Source organism: Fusarium oxysporum, chromosome 8 (assembly GCF_000149955.1).
Source record: "Fusarium oxysporum f. sp. lycopersici 4287 chromosome 8, whole genome shotgun sequence".
In the NCBI taxonomy this organism is placed as follows: Eukaryota; Fungi; Ascomycota; class Sordariomycetes; order Hypocreales; family Nectriaceae; genus Fusarium; species Fusarium oxysporum.
This window is the reverse complement of record NC_030993.1, coordinates 3,806,638-3,820,169: the sequence shown is the minus strand read 5'-3', so window position 1 is coordinate 3,820,169 and position 13,532 is coordinate 3,806,638. Positions and strand designations below refer to the sequence as shown.

At 47.7% G+C, this 13,532-nt stretch overlaps 7 protein-coding genes across 7 annotated transcripts; 5 read left to right on the top strand and 2 right to left on the bottom strand.

Annotated features, from left to right (window-relative positions):
• The first annotated feature begins 951 nt into the window (after positions 1-951).
• FOXG_15799 (uncharacterized protein) lies at positions 952-3,316 on the top strand. Its single transcript, XM_018395912.1, has 4 exons — positions 952-1,564; positions 1,619-1,813; positions 1,895-2,585; positions 2,641-3,316. Exons 1-4 carry the CDS (start codon positions 1,077-1,079, stop codon positions 3,178-3,180), a joined length of 1,914 nt encoding a protein of 637 aa, XP_018256218.1. The 5' UTR covers positions 952-1,076; the 3' UTR covers positions 3,181-3,316.
• A 688-nt stretch (positions 3,317-4,004) lies between these two features.
• FOXG_15798 (uncharacterized protein) lies at positions 4,005-5,201 on the top strand. Its single transcript, XM_018395911.1, has one exon. The coding sequence runs from the start codon at positions 4,149-4,151 to the stop codon at positions 5,007-5,009; it is 861 nt and encodes a 286-aa protein (XP_018256217.1). The 5' UTR covers positions 4,005-4,148; the 3' UTR covers positions 5,010-5,201.
• Positions 4,035-6,910, bottom strand: FOXG_15797 (uncharacterized protein). The gene is made up of 11 exons (XM_018395910.1): positions 6,705-6,910; positions 6,614-6,646; positions 6,472-6,559; positions 6,397-6,419; positions 6,327-6,345; positions 6,151-6,273; positions 6,072-6,094; positions 5,986-6,023; positions 5,799-5,936; positions 5,328-5,747; positions 4,035-5,279 (listed from the first exon to the last, which is right to left on the bottom strand). The coding sequence occupies exons 1-11, from the start codon at positions 6,789-6,791 to the stop codon at positions 5,240-5,242; spliced, it is 1,032 nt and encodes a 343-aa protein (XP_018256216.1). The 5' UTR covers positions 6,792-6,910; the 3' UTR covers positions 4,035-5,239.
• A 771-nt stretch (positions 6,911-7,681) lies between these two features.
• FOXG_15796 (uncharacterized protein) lies at positions 7,682-8,203 on the bottom strand (the record flags this gene model as incomplete). The annotated part of the gene is made up of 1 exon (XM_018395909.1): positions 7,682-8,203. The coding sequence occupies one exon, from the start codon at positions 8,201-8,203 to the stop codon at positions 7,682-7,684; it is 522 nt and encodes a 173-aa protein (XP_018256215.1).
• An 816-nt stretch (positions 8,204-9,019) lies between these two features.
• FOXG_15795 (uncharacterized protein) lies at positions 9,020-9,815 on the top strand (the record flags this gene model as incomplete). The annotated part of the gene is made up of 1 exon (XM_018395908.1): positions 9,020-9,815. Exon 1 carries the CDS (start codon positions 9,036-9,038, stop codon positions 9,813-9,815), a length of 780 nt encoding a protein of 259 aa, XP_018256214.1. The 5' UTR covers positions 9,020-9,035.
• A 1,079-nt stretch (positions 9,816-10,894) lies between these two features.
• FOXG_15794 (uncharacterized protein) lies at positions 10,895-11,290 on the top strand (the record flags this gene model as incomplete). The annotated part of the gene is made up of 1 exon (XM_018395907.1): positions 10,895-11,290. The coding sequence occupies one exon, from the start codon at positions 10,895-10,897 to the stop codon at positions 11,288-11,290; it is 396 nt and encodes a 131-aa protein (XP_018256213.1).
• Positions 11,291-12,477: 1,187 nt separating this feature from the next.
• On the top strand, positions 12,478-13,484 carry FOXG_15793 (uncharacterized protein; the record flags this gene model as incomplete). Its single annotated transcript, XM_018395906.1, has 3 exons — positions 12,478-12,714; positions 12,763-13,421; positions 13,474-13,484. The coding sequence occupies exons 1-3, from the start codon at positions 12,512-12,514 to the stop codon at positions 13,482-13,484; spliced, it is 873 nt and encodes a 290-aa protein (XP_018256212.1). The 5' UTR covers positions 12,478-12,511.
• Positions 13,485-13,532: the final 48 nt, after the last annotated feature.

Genomic DNA, 13,532 nt, shown 5'->3' with positions numbered 1-13,532 from the left:
TGCGACAAGTATAGTTCCATGTTACGTTATCGTGTAGCACCGGATGCGACTGTTCCCGAGGCGGGCTTCTCGCGAGAAACGTACGAGGAGAATCCAACGGGGTATACTGGGCATTCACAGCCTAAAAGAAGTACCGTGATGATGTCCTCCGATCGGAGGGTTTATCCAAATCATGTTCATGGTTGGGGCTATCCTCCCCCTCCTGCACTTGATCGTATGGGTCGTCGGAAGACAACGATATGTGGAGATTTTGGTACTGGAGGGCCTCAGGATAAGAGCATCGGGACAGCAGCTGTTGATGACCAAGTATAGACGGAGGTAGTGTATGGGAGATGCGATGAAAATGGTAGAGATGACTTACGATTATGATAGATACATAGCGTTTATTGAGGCTTTAATAAATCCTTGAGCGAACTAGAAATAATTAGATTTAATCCTTTGTTATAAATTTATCGAGAACAATGATATTTCCAAGCTCTTAGCACAAAAGGAGATCGCATAGTGCAAAAAATAGCTTGTTATCTGTCATCCCCCAAGAGACCAGGCTGCGCACAGAACGAGACAAAGCGAGTTCAGGAGCCATTCGGTTTGCTCTCTAATCAGTTGTCGAATCCTTCAAGGTACCTACGTATAATCGCCAATTAAATTCCAATATAGAGTCATCTACATTACCCACTGCAAAAGTGCAGTTCAGACCCTAGGTCATCCGTTTCTAGAGGACTCTCTCACTACCATCTAAATCACCGTGGAGATACGTTTTAACCCCGCAAGGAGCGGTCAAGGTTTCTTCCAGATGCGTCTTACTGCAGCAAATTAGTTACCCAAATGCCAATCGTTACAATGGTGGCTTATGTATGACACGTTGTTTAATAGTCCTAGAGCCACGTGAGGCAGAAGTGCAACCAACAACTTTGATCATTGGCTACACTGATTCACGTATTGAGGGGTAATGATAAGAATACGGGTACAATGGCGTGCTTTCAACACGCAGCCTGATTTTAATAAAGCGAGAGGACATTGAACTATTTTCTAGATTCTCCTTCCTTTCTTATTGCCACACTGGTCCTTGTTGAACCATGGCCCACAACGGTATTAAGCCTGTCGCCAAGCTAGGCCTCAGTCTTGCAAGCTCCCTACAAGTACACTCCGAAGCCAACAGAAGAGCCCGACAAAGTCTTCCCAAGCTGATCAATTTAATCAACTCAACAGCCTTGACATTGACAAAAGTTGACGATCTGATTCAAGAGAATGCAGATGCCTTCACAAAGCTATGCCTGGAAGACATCACGCGCCTAACAGCCACGTGCGAAAAGATCTACATCGGTATTTTGATCATGTTGGTACGACAGACAGAGAGTGTTGTTGGCGACAAGGAGATCAACGAGATCCCGCGGGAGGAAACAGGAAAGTATCTGTATTGCATCGCTCACACCAATGTCTGGCGCTATGAGTCTTGGGAGCTGCTCGAGCTTCAACTCAGGTATTTTCGGCACCGGTTGACCCAAAACAAGTTTGAACTCATGCTGCGCTATCTTTTAGGCAGTATCGCGCAGTACCAGATGCGGTAAGCTCGGATCATCCTCCTATGATATCTTTGCTAACTTGATGATGCTACTAGGGCGCACACTCGAGTCCCAGGAAGCTTTGAGACAGAGCATACAATCCGACAGCTTGCAGAACAAGTGGCCAGTCAACGAGCAAGTCACTACAAATATTGGTCCAAGAAGGTGGCCAAATGGACCATCATTACTCCACCACTACCTTGTAGCAACGTTTCCTTGGCAGATGTTAACAGCACTTGCACTGTTTCAAGGTAAAGCACCTTTTAAAAGTGTTTCCGTTATTTTAGGCGACAAAGATATTTGAGTTGGACTGACGCTAAGGTATTTTGCAGTACACCTACCATTGCGCTTGACACAAAGGTTGAAGAGATCAAACCTGTTGAAACCATGCCAATCACTCAAACTCCGGCGTTAGAACTGCCCAAGGACACTAAGGTATCGGCTGATACCACCGCGGAGACCACCAGCAAACCAACGCAAATCGATCAAGAGCCGATCAAAGAACACGGCTCAAGTCTGATCACTGCTACCAGAAACTGGATCAAACGAATTCTCATGCCAGGATCGCACGATGAATGGAAGGATCAAGACCTTGAGGTTTGGCAAATCGATCTTGGCGCCCATTTCAATAGCGTCCCAAGTAAGACGTTCAAACGGCTTGAACTAGACGACAAACATGTGAGGTCCGCGCTCTCACAGGTGACCTCCAAGTCCAGGTGGAGAAAGCGTCCAGAGCTCCTCGAGCAATATGACTCACTCGATCAACGTGTCCGCCAACGAATCGATGAGGGTATCGATGCTGCCAAACAATCAAGCCCTAGGGAACGAACTTGGATTGCCATGTCAATCGCCAGTCCTTCATTCAAACACCTTAACGGTAGAAGGTCCGAGGCTGCTGTTCAGGCTGATGCTTCCATCTCTCTTTTCTTCCGACTCGGTGATGAGGTAGAGCCCATACACGTTTTTGAACCACACTCGGGTAGAAAGCTCACCTTCCCGTATGAAGCATACAAGAATCTTGATGTGAGTTAAGGATATAATTAAGCTTTTAGCACCTGCTGATTTATTTTAACCGCAGTTGTTGCATAAAAGACTCTCTAGCCTCAACTGGGGACTCGCCACGGCATCAAGCATGAAAGAAGGAAAGTATGTTTTCTGTACCGATGATGGAACCGTCATTTTACATGAAGCGTGGGAATCACTACGCCGTCCTGGCATGACTTTGAATATTCAACTTGTTGGTATTGGCATACCACCAGGCTGGCCAGGATTCGTTTCCAATCCTCAGGGTCGTATTCCACCTAAAATCATTCGTCCTATGAATACTGGTCCTAGTGGTAACCTTCCTTCTGCAAACACTACTACTTCTGACAGTTCGTCGGCATATACTTGTGCTTCGCCGACTATGAAACAAATTCACGGCGAGATGGAGAAGCTGCTTCGACTCTCCGACTCATGGTCTCCTGACCCGGACACAATCGGCACAGGCCTGGGCAGACTTCTTGGCTTGTGGACTAATGCTCTTGATCCGCATGTCAACGTTACAGAAGATTCAGAATCAGAGTGGACTTGTTCGACGGGAGACTCTGACTATAGTAGCGGCAGTATGTCCAGCTAAGGATGACTACGCATTGCTGATGAAGGAATGTGAAGCACTGGTTTAAATTGAAAAGCAATGGGATTGTATAATCTCGCTTCAGATAATTCTCCTAGCATCTATACTAAATTGGAAAATCACTATTTATTTATATTAACTTCCCCTATTGTCGTCATAACCACGTAGGAAACTGGCGCAACCTAGGGGAACGGTCTGTTAATTAATCGGCAGTTCGGAACAGTGCTAACAGACGGCAGGGGAAGCAATTGATTGATATTGGAGAGGATGATCAGCCTGCAGCTTCAAGGTCCCAATGTCTTGTCCTATCTCTAGGCCGGTATTCGCCATCACCGTTGGGCGTTGACTAGAGTGTAGTCGCAAGCATCGAACTTAATATTTTGAGTACGGCGTTGCCCATTGCGCAAATAAAATCAGTCTGGATATATCCTTTGTTGGATTTCCAGTTTGCTATTAGATTTCTACGTGCTCATTTACCTTACAATTTGACGTCATGCCGTTTAGACCCCCCAGCTCAAACGCCACTGATTAGTTCGCCTATTTTAAGAAACTCCAGCCAGAACGGTCAACGGTATCACCTTGCTAAGCCCGTGACACCTTCAACTAAGCCGAAAGGGAAATTCGAAACAAACGGTCGGATATACAGAAAATTGATTGAACAGCCTGTCACTCTTTGGCTGTGGTATAGCTCGTAATCTTGCGATATATGTGTCAGCTTACGCGATTTAATCCAATGAATTTGCGGCTGTGCTACTGATCGCCGTCTTGTGGAACGACCTGAGCTGGCTACGCGCGGCCAGAGTTCTTTTTATAGTAACATGGTAATACGAGATAATATCTCCGCTATCACGCAACAAAAAAAAAACATTTCATCTTTCTGCAAACCTTTTTCTGCCATCTCAACAGGCTCTTAAACTTAAAACTTTAATCATTTCCTCTTTCGTTCTGTCATTTATTCTTGCAATTTCAGCATGCGCTTCCTTTCCCTAACCCCATTCTTTGCCCTGCCCGCTTTACTGGTCGCGGGCCATCAGCAAAATGACGTACCGCCCGATCCGTCGTACTACGATGCACCGACCGCTATAAACCGTGGCCACGAAGCTCCTCTCAATGCGCAGAAGGTGCAGCAAGATCCATGGGAGAAGGGGCCGTTAGTGCAGCGATGGCGACAATGGGTTCGGCGACAAGATACGGATTCGTCGGAAACGACGGAAACAAAATCGGAGACTCAAAAAACCGAAGAGACTATAACAGACGAATCGACCACGACGGAAGAGAAGACTACTACAACGGAGGACAAACCCACGACGACTGACGAGCCCACGTCGACGACCGAAGAGTCTACAACGCAAGAAACAACTACCCAAGAATCCTCATCAACCGTTGAATCAACCTCCACCGAATCATCGACCGACTCAACCTCTACATCAAGCAGCAGCATCACGGCCACCGAGCCCGGCGCATCATGCTATAGCACAACAGTCTCAACCAGCGTAGTATGCTCCATAACAACCGACGGCCGCACCGAAAGCGCATCATGCATCACCAACCGCATGACATCCAGCACCTGCGCCCCCGGCCTCTTCTGCGAGATCCACCCCGACTCTGGCGCGACAGTCTGCATGGAACAGCATAATGACATTGGAACTGAAGGTATTATCGTAGCGACTTTCTTTGGGGCGCTTATTGCGGGATGCATGGCGGTTTTGGTGGGCATGTGTCTGAGGGATAAAAGGCGGGAGAAGAAGTGGCAGAGTATTCAGCGGGTGAGGACGTTGAAGCAGGCGAAGAGGGAGGAGAGGACGAATTTGATGGCTGGTGCGACGCCTTAGACTGTTATGTTAGGCTCGGAGTCTTTCTATTATTACCCTCATACCTCGAGTTCACGGAGTTACTCGTTAATGCAATAGGAATAATAACGTTTTCAGGTGTTTGCTTTGATCACATGTTATATATCGAGTAATTTACCTGTTAAGAAATGCGTCCATATCTGTGAGCCTATTTCGAACCATGAAGAAATCCGCGTTCCGATATCTGTACTCTTGAACTGATGTGCCTACTCTTAGGCCTGCTCCTCTGGCTTCTGCCCAGTAACAACAAACCTACATAACCAGTCAGTTCTATCAACACATAGCATCGACTGCACTTACACCTCCCAATAAGCATGGACCTTCAAATTTCTCATCTCAGCCCTAACCTCCGCAATAAACACTAATATCTCCTCTTGACTCATCCCAAGTCCCTGCCTCAACAAAAAGCTACTAATAGTCTCAAGATTCCTCTCGATATTAGCAAGGGTCCAGAGCCCAATCTCCTTGAACTTTGGATCCTTTGGCCAAGTGTTGGTAGGCCATTTAAACGCCTTGCGCGTGACGTTGACGAAGCCGGCTCCTTTAAGACGCTTTTCGTGGTTCACGCCTTCGTCAAAGGGACGACCGAGAGCTAAGGCGCCTTTGGCGGTTAGTTCGTCCCATCGGTGTAAGGGTGAGTCAGGCTTGAGGGTTCCGTCTTCGGATTTGGCGGGGAATACTGGGTCGATGACTTCGACCCAGCCTCCGGGTTCCAAGTTCCTGGATGCTGTTAGTGAGGGGAGCGGAGACCTTGGGTGTGGAGTGGTGTACTCGTAGCATTGGCGGATCAGCTTGTCCCAGTCTGCTATGCTGCCGACCATGAGACGGACGAAGATATAGTCGAAGGGCTTAGTCCACGTCCATTCCTTCTCGGCATCGTCGATCTCAAAGGTGCAGTTGGGAGGGACGCTGGGATGCCATCAGAGGAATACTTGGACTCTTAAGGTCAGATACTTACAAGTCTGGCTGTATAGGAGCAATATCGATACCAAAGACCTATTGCGATCAGGAGTCTACCCAAGACAATTACATAGCTAATCTTACCTCAGCGTGGGGATGTTCATCGGCTTCAACCGATATCGCACTTAGCCTCTTGTTCAACACGAGGAACGCTTCAACATACCAAACTCGACCGCCCAAATTCCCGTGCCAGTTCCGACATCAAGGACTCGCTTTGCTGTGTCAGCGTTGGGAGAGAAGTACCTCTTGCCGCCAAAAGTTAAAAGGAGCTGGTGGTTCTGGAGATCTGTTGCGTTATTGTCAGCTTCAAACTTGTAGGAAGAGGCTGGAAATGTTTACCTAGGCGTTCTGATTCATTCTGGGAGTATGTTAGCAAAGACATAGTAGCGAAAAGGATGGGAGGTTTTACTTGATCACTAGGAAGCCAGTATTCTATAATTATAAATTAATTAGAGACAAGATACACGATCAGATTATCACTTACTCTCATCTTTATGATATCCGCGACCATTGATCATATGGTATTCGTAAATACTGGAGCGCAAAGACGCGGTCGATAACTCATCATCGGTCTTAATACAGTCATTGAGTTACCATTGCTACCAAGATGGGGCCTGAGAACTTACAACTCCAAGTGCTGAGTCGTCATCACCCGCTTCCTAATGGTCGAGGTCAATGCTAGCCTGGCCGATCGTTCCTCTCCGTCCTCCCACTTACGAGAAGAGCCTCTTCAGGGCTATCAGCATCTCGAGGAGGTGATTGCTCTGCAGCTGGCGAGGAACTCTTGGATTTGTCATTCGCCATCTTGTGCACCTCAATTTCCTGCTGGTGATAGTCGTGCAGATAGAGAGGTCAAATGGCATGTTGAGGGTACGGGCGGGGTCGTCGGCTTTTGAGACATGTTGACTGTTGGTTTGATCCTGGCACTTTATCCGCTCGTGGTCTGATTTGCGAATAAACCCTGAAGAAACGAGGTATTTCTATGCCAAGTGCTGCGCCGAAAGCCAGCATATGTCACTGTATCATTTTCACGTCATGCATTTTCAAAGAGCAATCTCACAGTTCAAGGTTCATCTCCAAACCGTTGCGATTGCGATTGGAGCCAGTCCTTAAAGACGACTCATACGGCCAATAAACCTCCAAACGCGTTTGATGTCTTTTGATTACATATGTCAAGTACGCCGCGATGGTCTACCCAAAGGTGACAGCTCGTTCTGCGGATGGACGTGAATGGCTGGACCACGCAGAGTGGTGGATCTCTGATCCTTTCTGCAAGGTTACATCCCCCAGTTGGACACTTTGGACTCCGTGGGGATGGGAATCCTGCATCCGCGAGACAGGGGAGGACCAACAGCTTGAGCCTTAAGAACAGAAGCAGGCGGGGTCAAAACACGATACAGTGATCTGATACTGGCGAGTCATGATGCTATCATTTACCCAATCGCTATTGAAGGAACTGACCCTTGGTCTTGTAAGGATTGTCATTTAATGAATTGCTGCGGTCTTATAATTGTTCTGAATGTATTGTTGACAGGACCTAGTTTATCTATATATACTTAAGGTGTACTATGTATGCCAGCGATAGTTAAATGACTGTCCTACAATACTTCTGCCAATCGTCCCTGCCATCAACTCCATTTCCATATCTCCTTTAATGCCTCTGCTCTCTGACTAAATGTGCCAATGGTTGCAATCTAGAACTCAATAGCCCGCTTAAAAGGCTGACCGTTATAATCCTTCTGATCATCAAAGTTCTCAGCATTGACAGCAATGATCTTGACACCATTCTCATCAAGATAAGGATACTCATTATCCTTCCAAAAATTGGCAATAGCATTGCCCTTGATCATGATCACATAAGCCGTTCCACTAGACTCCCTAGCAAGAGCTTCTCCCATTCGGGGAAACAGCTTATCCTGCTCAGGACCCTCGCCGCATTCTTCAATCCAGTCGAGGTACTTGTTGTTGTCAAAGACTTTGCCCCAGTAGTTACCGTCTGTGACTTTTTGCTCGGCAAAGGCTTTGGCTTGTTCTTGCTTTGCGCCGGCGGTGTAGAAGATTGTGTTTTCGCCGACGCTGGCGTTGTCGCGGATCCATTGGCGGATGGTATCGACTGAAGGGCAGTCTCGGCGGTGGAGGGTGTTTGCTGGGGCTGCGAGGACGGTGGCTGGAGCGATGAAGGCGAGGGTGAGGGAGAGGATGTTTGAGAGTCTCATCTTGAATGGCTTGGGAGTTGGGGCTGGATGAAATTGAGTGTTGTGATATGGAAGGGAATGAAGCGAAAGACTGTGATCTTGCTTGTATGCTGCCTTGATGTGATAGAGGTTGGAATGGAGCGACGTGGAATGGTTTTTATACTATTGTCAAGCAACGCACCTGGGAGACTTGGCAGACAAGACGAAGCCCTGTTTGACCTGTTTTCGAGCGTCCACACATCCCACCTAGGCATCATACAGAACTCCTTCGCATCCTTTCAAGCCTCCAGTTTATCAGTGGACTCCATATCAGTCTGACCGCAGCGTACTCAAAAGTTCCTCTCCCAAGATCGAGATCGTTGACGATGAACTTGTTTGTTGTCTGAGACAGATACCATCACCATCAACATCACGCTCGCGATGAGCATAGATCAACATAACCGTCAGCAAAGTGGAATCGCAAGAAGTCAGCCCCGGGATGCCAAGCCGGTGGAATAATCCCCGATGCAAGGAGCAAGCCAAACGGAAGACTAATTTAGCACCCGAAGGATCGATGTCAGCTCAGTTATGCAGATCTCCCAACTGCCGCCCGCACCAGATAGCGGGGTACGCAAAACCACAGCCTCGATGCCTCGCCGTGAATGACGCATTTACTAGGCAATCGATTACTGCCGATCAGAAATCTCACGTAAGAAGTGTACAGCCTCATGTGATGCAGGACGGGATGTTGCCGCAGGCTATGACAAACGAAAAACAACGTCGATCATAAAAAGTTCTGAAGGATCAGAACGTACTCAGACCTTCCAACTCAATACACCTCATCACCAAGAATTCATCACTTTACATCGCGAATATGACAGACACGCTCAAAGATCAGCTAATCGCTTTGGCCTCAACTGGAGATGCCAACCAAATGAGAACCCTCCTCTCAACCACCGAACAGCCCCCATCACAAGAAACCATCCAAGAGGTGCTCACAACAGCCATAAAGAATTGCCAATTCGATGCTGTCCGCTTCCTCTTGGCAAAGTACCGCTCAGTCCCTGTCAACGAGGAAATCGTCCGAGCAGCTGTCAACACGGGCTCAATCCCGCTTATGCAGGCTTTGCTCACCAAGGATCCATCTGTGATCAACATGCAGTTCGACATGCGGGGAACACCTCTCATCGTTGCATGTATGGGTCGACAGCACGTTGACTTTTTGCGCTTTCTTCTTGAGGCTGGGGCTGATCCCAACCAAGAGCCTGATGCAGCTGCGTATCCGCTTGCGTTGGTTGCAGGGCTGTACAAGGACACTGCAGCGATCGACCTACTGTTGAAGTATGGCGCTAAGGTTGACAATTCAGGTGCACTTGCTGCTGCGGCGAGGAGAGGTAATGAGCCTATGATGCGGTATCTACTGGAGAAGGGGGCTCGGCCTGACAGTGATGCTCCTTCTGTTGGAACTGGTGCATCTCCTCTTCATGTGGCAGTCAAGGCTGGGCATGTTGGCGTAGCTAGAATCTTGATGCAACATGGAGCTGATCCTAGGGCTGCTGAAAGTAGTGGTACTTCAGCTATTGAGCTTGCGAATCAACTGCAGCAGCAGGGCAAGGCTACGTCAGAGATGGTAGAGGTTCTAGAGCGAAAGTAGAATGTTAAACCGTCGATAGAGTAGTCAAAAATACATTTACACATTCATTAATGGGCATATCCTTCAATCGCTATAATTAGCTTCCTAATTGCCTCATTCAGCCCATACGCTGGAGAAATGACAAACGTCATACTGATGTTTGCGGGGCTTGATCACCTTCAGCTGTAAGCGCCAAGCAAATATCTGGTCCATTCACGCTCATACTCTAACATGCAGATCTCAAACGAGTCATTTCTTAATATACTCATGACTCAGTAACCCCAAGGAATCGAGATGGAAGTCTGCAAAGAAACGTATCATAATCTCACTCCCGACAAAAGTCCTTCCTGCGTTGCTAAATACCCAAATCTGAAGGAGGCTATATGCTCACCAGTGGAGACAAGGCACCAGCGTCCCATTGGGCCATCTACCCATAAGGCGTACAGAGTGCCCGATGTGTATACGATCGTCGTCTTAAACGCTGAAGGATCACGCCAGAGTATTTGTTACGCTTACTGTAGCGGGCCGATCCATCTCCAATATCACTAAACTCTAACCCCACGCGGCTCAGGGCCGATGAACTTTTGAACTACGCTAGACCCCACGCGGTGATCAGACGTCTAAACGTCACAACTGATCCTTCTTGTAAGCCTTTGTAAGACATGTGAGTGGGTAGTTGGGGGCTAGAAGTCTGCTTGAGCCTCGGGCGTCGTGTTCTTGAGGATCAAGGCTGACAATGGCTTGATTTCTGCAGTGGATGGATTCAATGGGACTCATCGTGGCGTCTCTTACGGAAGGCGGCTTGCGATGTCTCTGTGATCAGGCGTTTGCGTGTTGATCAATTGCATCATCTGACAAATGTAAGGAGGGAAACAATGAGGTCGATGGAAGTAGTTGGGCACTATATAGAGATCAGGTCGTCTTCAACTATTAAAGATATACAGACATCATAAACAAAGCATCTTACCCACATACCTTCAGAGATAGAAGTTTCACAACTTATACACCATACACCATATACTACAGATTGCACACCAAAGCAAACAGGACAGCCAAAACTCATCAACTTTAGCACTATCAAGTCTCACCAAAAATTCAATATGAAGTTCACAATTATCCTCTCCATCACCTCCCTCCTCGGCCTCGGCCAATCCGCCGCGATCCACATGAGCCGCAACCCTTCCACCTCTCTCTCAACCCGCCAAGACCCAGCCTGGTCTTTCAGCGTCTATCAAAGCAGCGAAAGATGTACCGGTGCCCGCGACACATACAGCGGCGACGGAACCCAAGAGTGTACTCAGGGAATCCGCAATGGTTCCTTTGGCTCTTACACGACTGGGGAGATCAGTGATAAGTGCTCGGTGTACATCTACAATAATGATAACTGTGATGATGGGGGTATTATTGATATCTTGACGAGTGCGGATCCGGAGGGTTGTTTGCAGCCTCAGCTTGAGGTCACTGGCGTGGCGAGCTTCAGAGCGCAGTGCGGTTGAAGGGGGATTTAAGATATGGTATTAATCCGGTCTTGTGATAGGCTTTATAGATGGCAATAGTAAATAGCTAAATGGAGCTAATGTTTCTATACTTGAAGATAAGATACTCTTAAGTTGAGATAGTGTTAAGATAAGGTGTACTTAAGATGAAATGCTCTTAAGATAAGATGCTTTTAAGATAAGATACTATACTGCCCTTGTATCTAGCATCTTAAGTAATTATGAACCCTTTATCACTAAATAACATCCTCACTATTAAATTGATCTATTATCTAAGCACCACATCATCAAGTTCACTGCTGCCATTTTCGCCATCTTCTCTGCCATTGCTATGGTCAGTACCATCCTGCCCAGTTTGGGTAAGGCCATTTCTAATGTTATCCGCGATGTACTCCTCTATTAAGATTAGAGTTTTGCAATTAACAGCAGTGGTTTCTGAAATTACCAACAGTGCTTCCTATAAAAGTGCTACCTGTTCTGCTGCAGCTGCTAAGTTACAAACGATATTCAACGCTATAGTAAATGGCTTTCACGTCTGCACTAGTTAAAGAAAGAGCTTTAAATGCTACCCGCATGGCTCATCAATATGAGCTTCAGCGTAGACAAATAGAGAAATCAATTCATCTACCAAACAAAGCATCAAGTCACCAAGCATCGTACCATAGACCGAGGCAATTAAAATATTCACATGCCATTCTGATTGGCTGCAAGATCAAAACAAATCTTCAGGTGCCGAAGGCCGAATCCACGAGACCTGGGGACCCCAGATTCTCCAGAACGTTCCGATGCGCTCCAATCAGACCGAACCTCGCTAGTCAATGTAAGGGGAGCGCCCCGGACCTAGAGCTTAGCGCGTGGAGCTTCCACCGGCACATGACGCGGGGAAAGACTCTTGCGACAGTTGTCAATTGGTGCGCTACCTTATGAGCCAGGAACATGACGATTTAGGTGAGTCGGACGAGTTTCTGAGAGGTTAATTGGCGCGTCAAGATAAAGGTTCAAAACTAGTTGGGCATTACGAGTCTTGTTTAGGTTGGACTGAACGGTGACATTCTGCGACCCAGGAATAGCTTAGAGTTTAGAGAACTTTTGGGAAATGTAACATCAAATCGGGCAGGGGTATGCTGTCATGATGCCAAGATATTTAAACAGACATTCGTCCGCCCTTCTTGATCATCAGCAGATCACTTCATCCATACATTTCACACCATTCTCTTCATCATGCTTGGCATCAAGGCTTCCCTGTTGTTATCATGCTTGGCTCTCCTCAACCCTGCATCATGCAGAGCCATTGAGGAGCGGGCCGTCGCGGATCATGCCGTTACGTTCCAGACCATTTACAAGCCTCCCTCCAACTACAACACTCCCAAGACTCTTTACGGTCGCAACGTCCAGCTTGCTGATGGAACTATTCTTGCCACCTGGTGAGTCAATCCGGAAGATCCGGGAAGGCATTAGCTAACACTGTGCAGGGAGAACTACAGCCCAGAGCCACCTCTGGTATACTTCCCCATTTACCAGAGCAAGGACAAGGGCTCAACTTGGGCGCCTCTGTCCAATGTGACAGACACCAAGAACGGCTGGGGTCTTCGCTACCAGCCCTTCCTATACGTCTTGCCCCAGGCTATCGGCAACCTCGCCAAGGGAACTATCCTCCTTGCTGGAAATAGCATCCCCACCGATCTCAGCAAGACCAAGATCGATCTCTACGCTTCTACCGACAGCGGAAAGACCTGGAAGTACATCTCCAACATTGCTACTGGAGGAAAAGCCGTTCCCAACAACGGTGAAACTCCTGTCTGGGAGCCCTTCCTGATGGTGTACAACAACAAGCTCGTGTGCTACTACTCTGATCAGCGCGATCCCTCGTATGGTCAGAAGTTGGTTCATCAGACTTCCAGCGATGGTGTTACCTGGGATGCTGTCGTCAACGACGTTCGGGGAACTGCCTACTCTCAACGCCCTGGCATGACAACCGTTGCTAAGCTTCCTAACGGAAAGTGGATGATGACCTTCGAGTACGGTGGAGGAGCTTCGCCCAACAACGCCGCGTTCCCTGTTTACTACCGTATCTCCGACTCTCCTCTCACCTTCGACAGTGCGTCCAACCAGATCCTCACAGCTGGTAGCCGTGCGCCTAGCTCTTCGCCTTATCTGACCTGGTCACCTTCTGGAGGATCCAGTGGATCTCTGATTGTTACTGCTAACAGCGATAACGGCATCTACATCAACACTAACCTTG

Coding starts and splice junctions, on each gene's coding strand:
- FOXG_15799 (XM_018395912.1), top strand. CDS start 1,077: ATGGCCCACAACGGTATTAAGCCTGTCGCCAAGCTAGGCCTCAGTCTT. Junction 1,565..1,618: donor ATCGCGCAGTACCAGATGCG/GTAAGCTCGGAT, acceptor TGATGCTACTAG/GGCGCACACTCGAGTCCCAG. Junction 1,814..1,894: donor AGCACTTGCACTGTTTCAAG/GTAAAGCACCTT, acceptor GGTATTTTGCAG/TACACCTACCATTGCGCTTG.
- FOXG_15798 (XM_018395911.1), top strand. CDS start 4,149: ATGCGCTTCCTTTCCCTAACCCCATTCTTTGCCCTGCCCGCTTTACTG.
- FOXG_15797 (XM_018395910.1), bottom strand. CDS start 6,791: ATGGCGAATGACAAATCCAAGAGTTCCTCGCCAGCTGCAGAGCAATCA. Junction 6,560..6,613: donor ACGACTCAGCACTTGGAGTT/GTAAGTTCTCAG, acceptor GACTGTATTAAG/ACCGATGATGAGTTATCGAC. Junction 5,937..5,985: donor GCTCCTATACAGCCAGACTT/GTAAGTATCTGA, acceptor ATGGCATCCCAG/CGTCCCTCCCAACTGCACCT.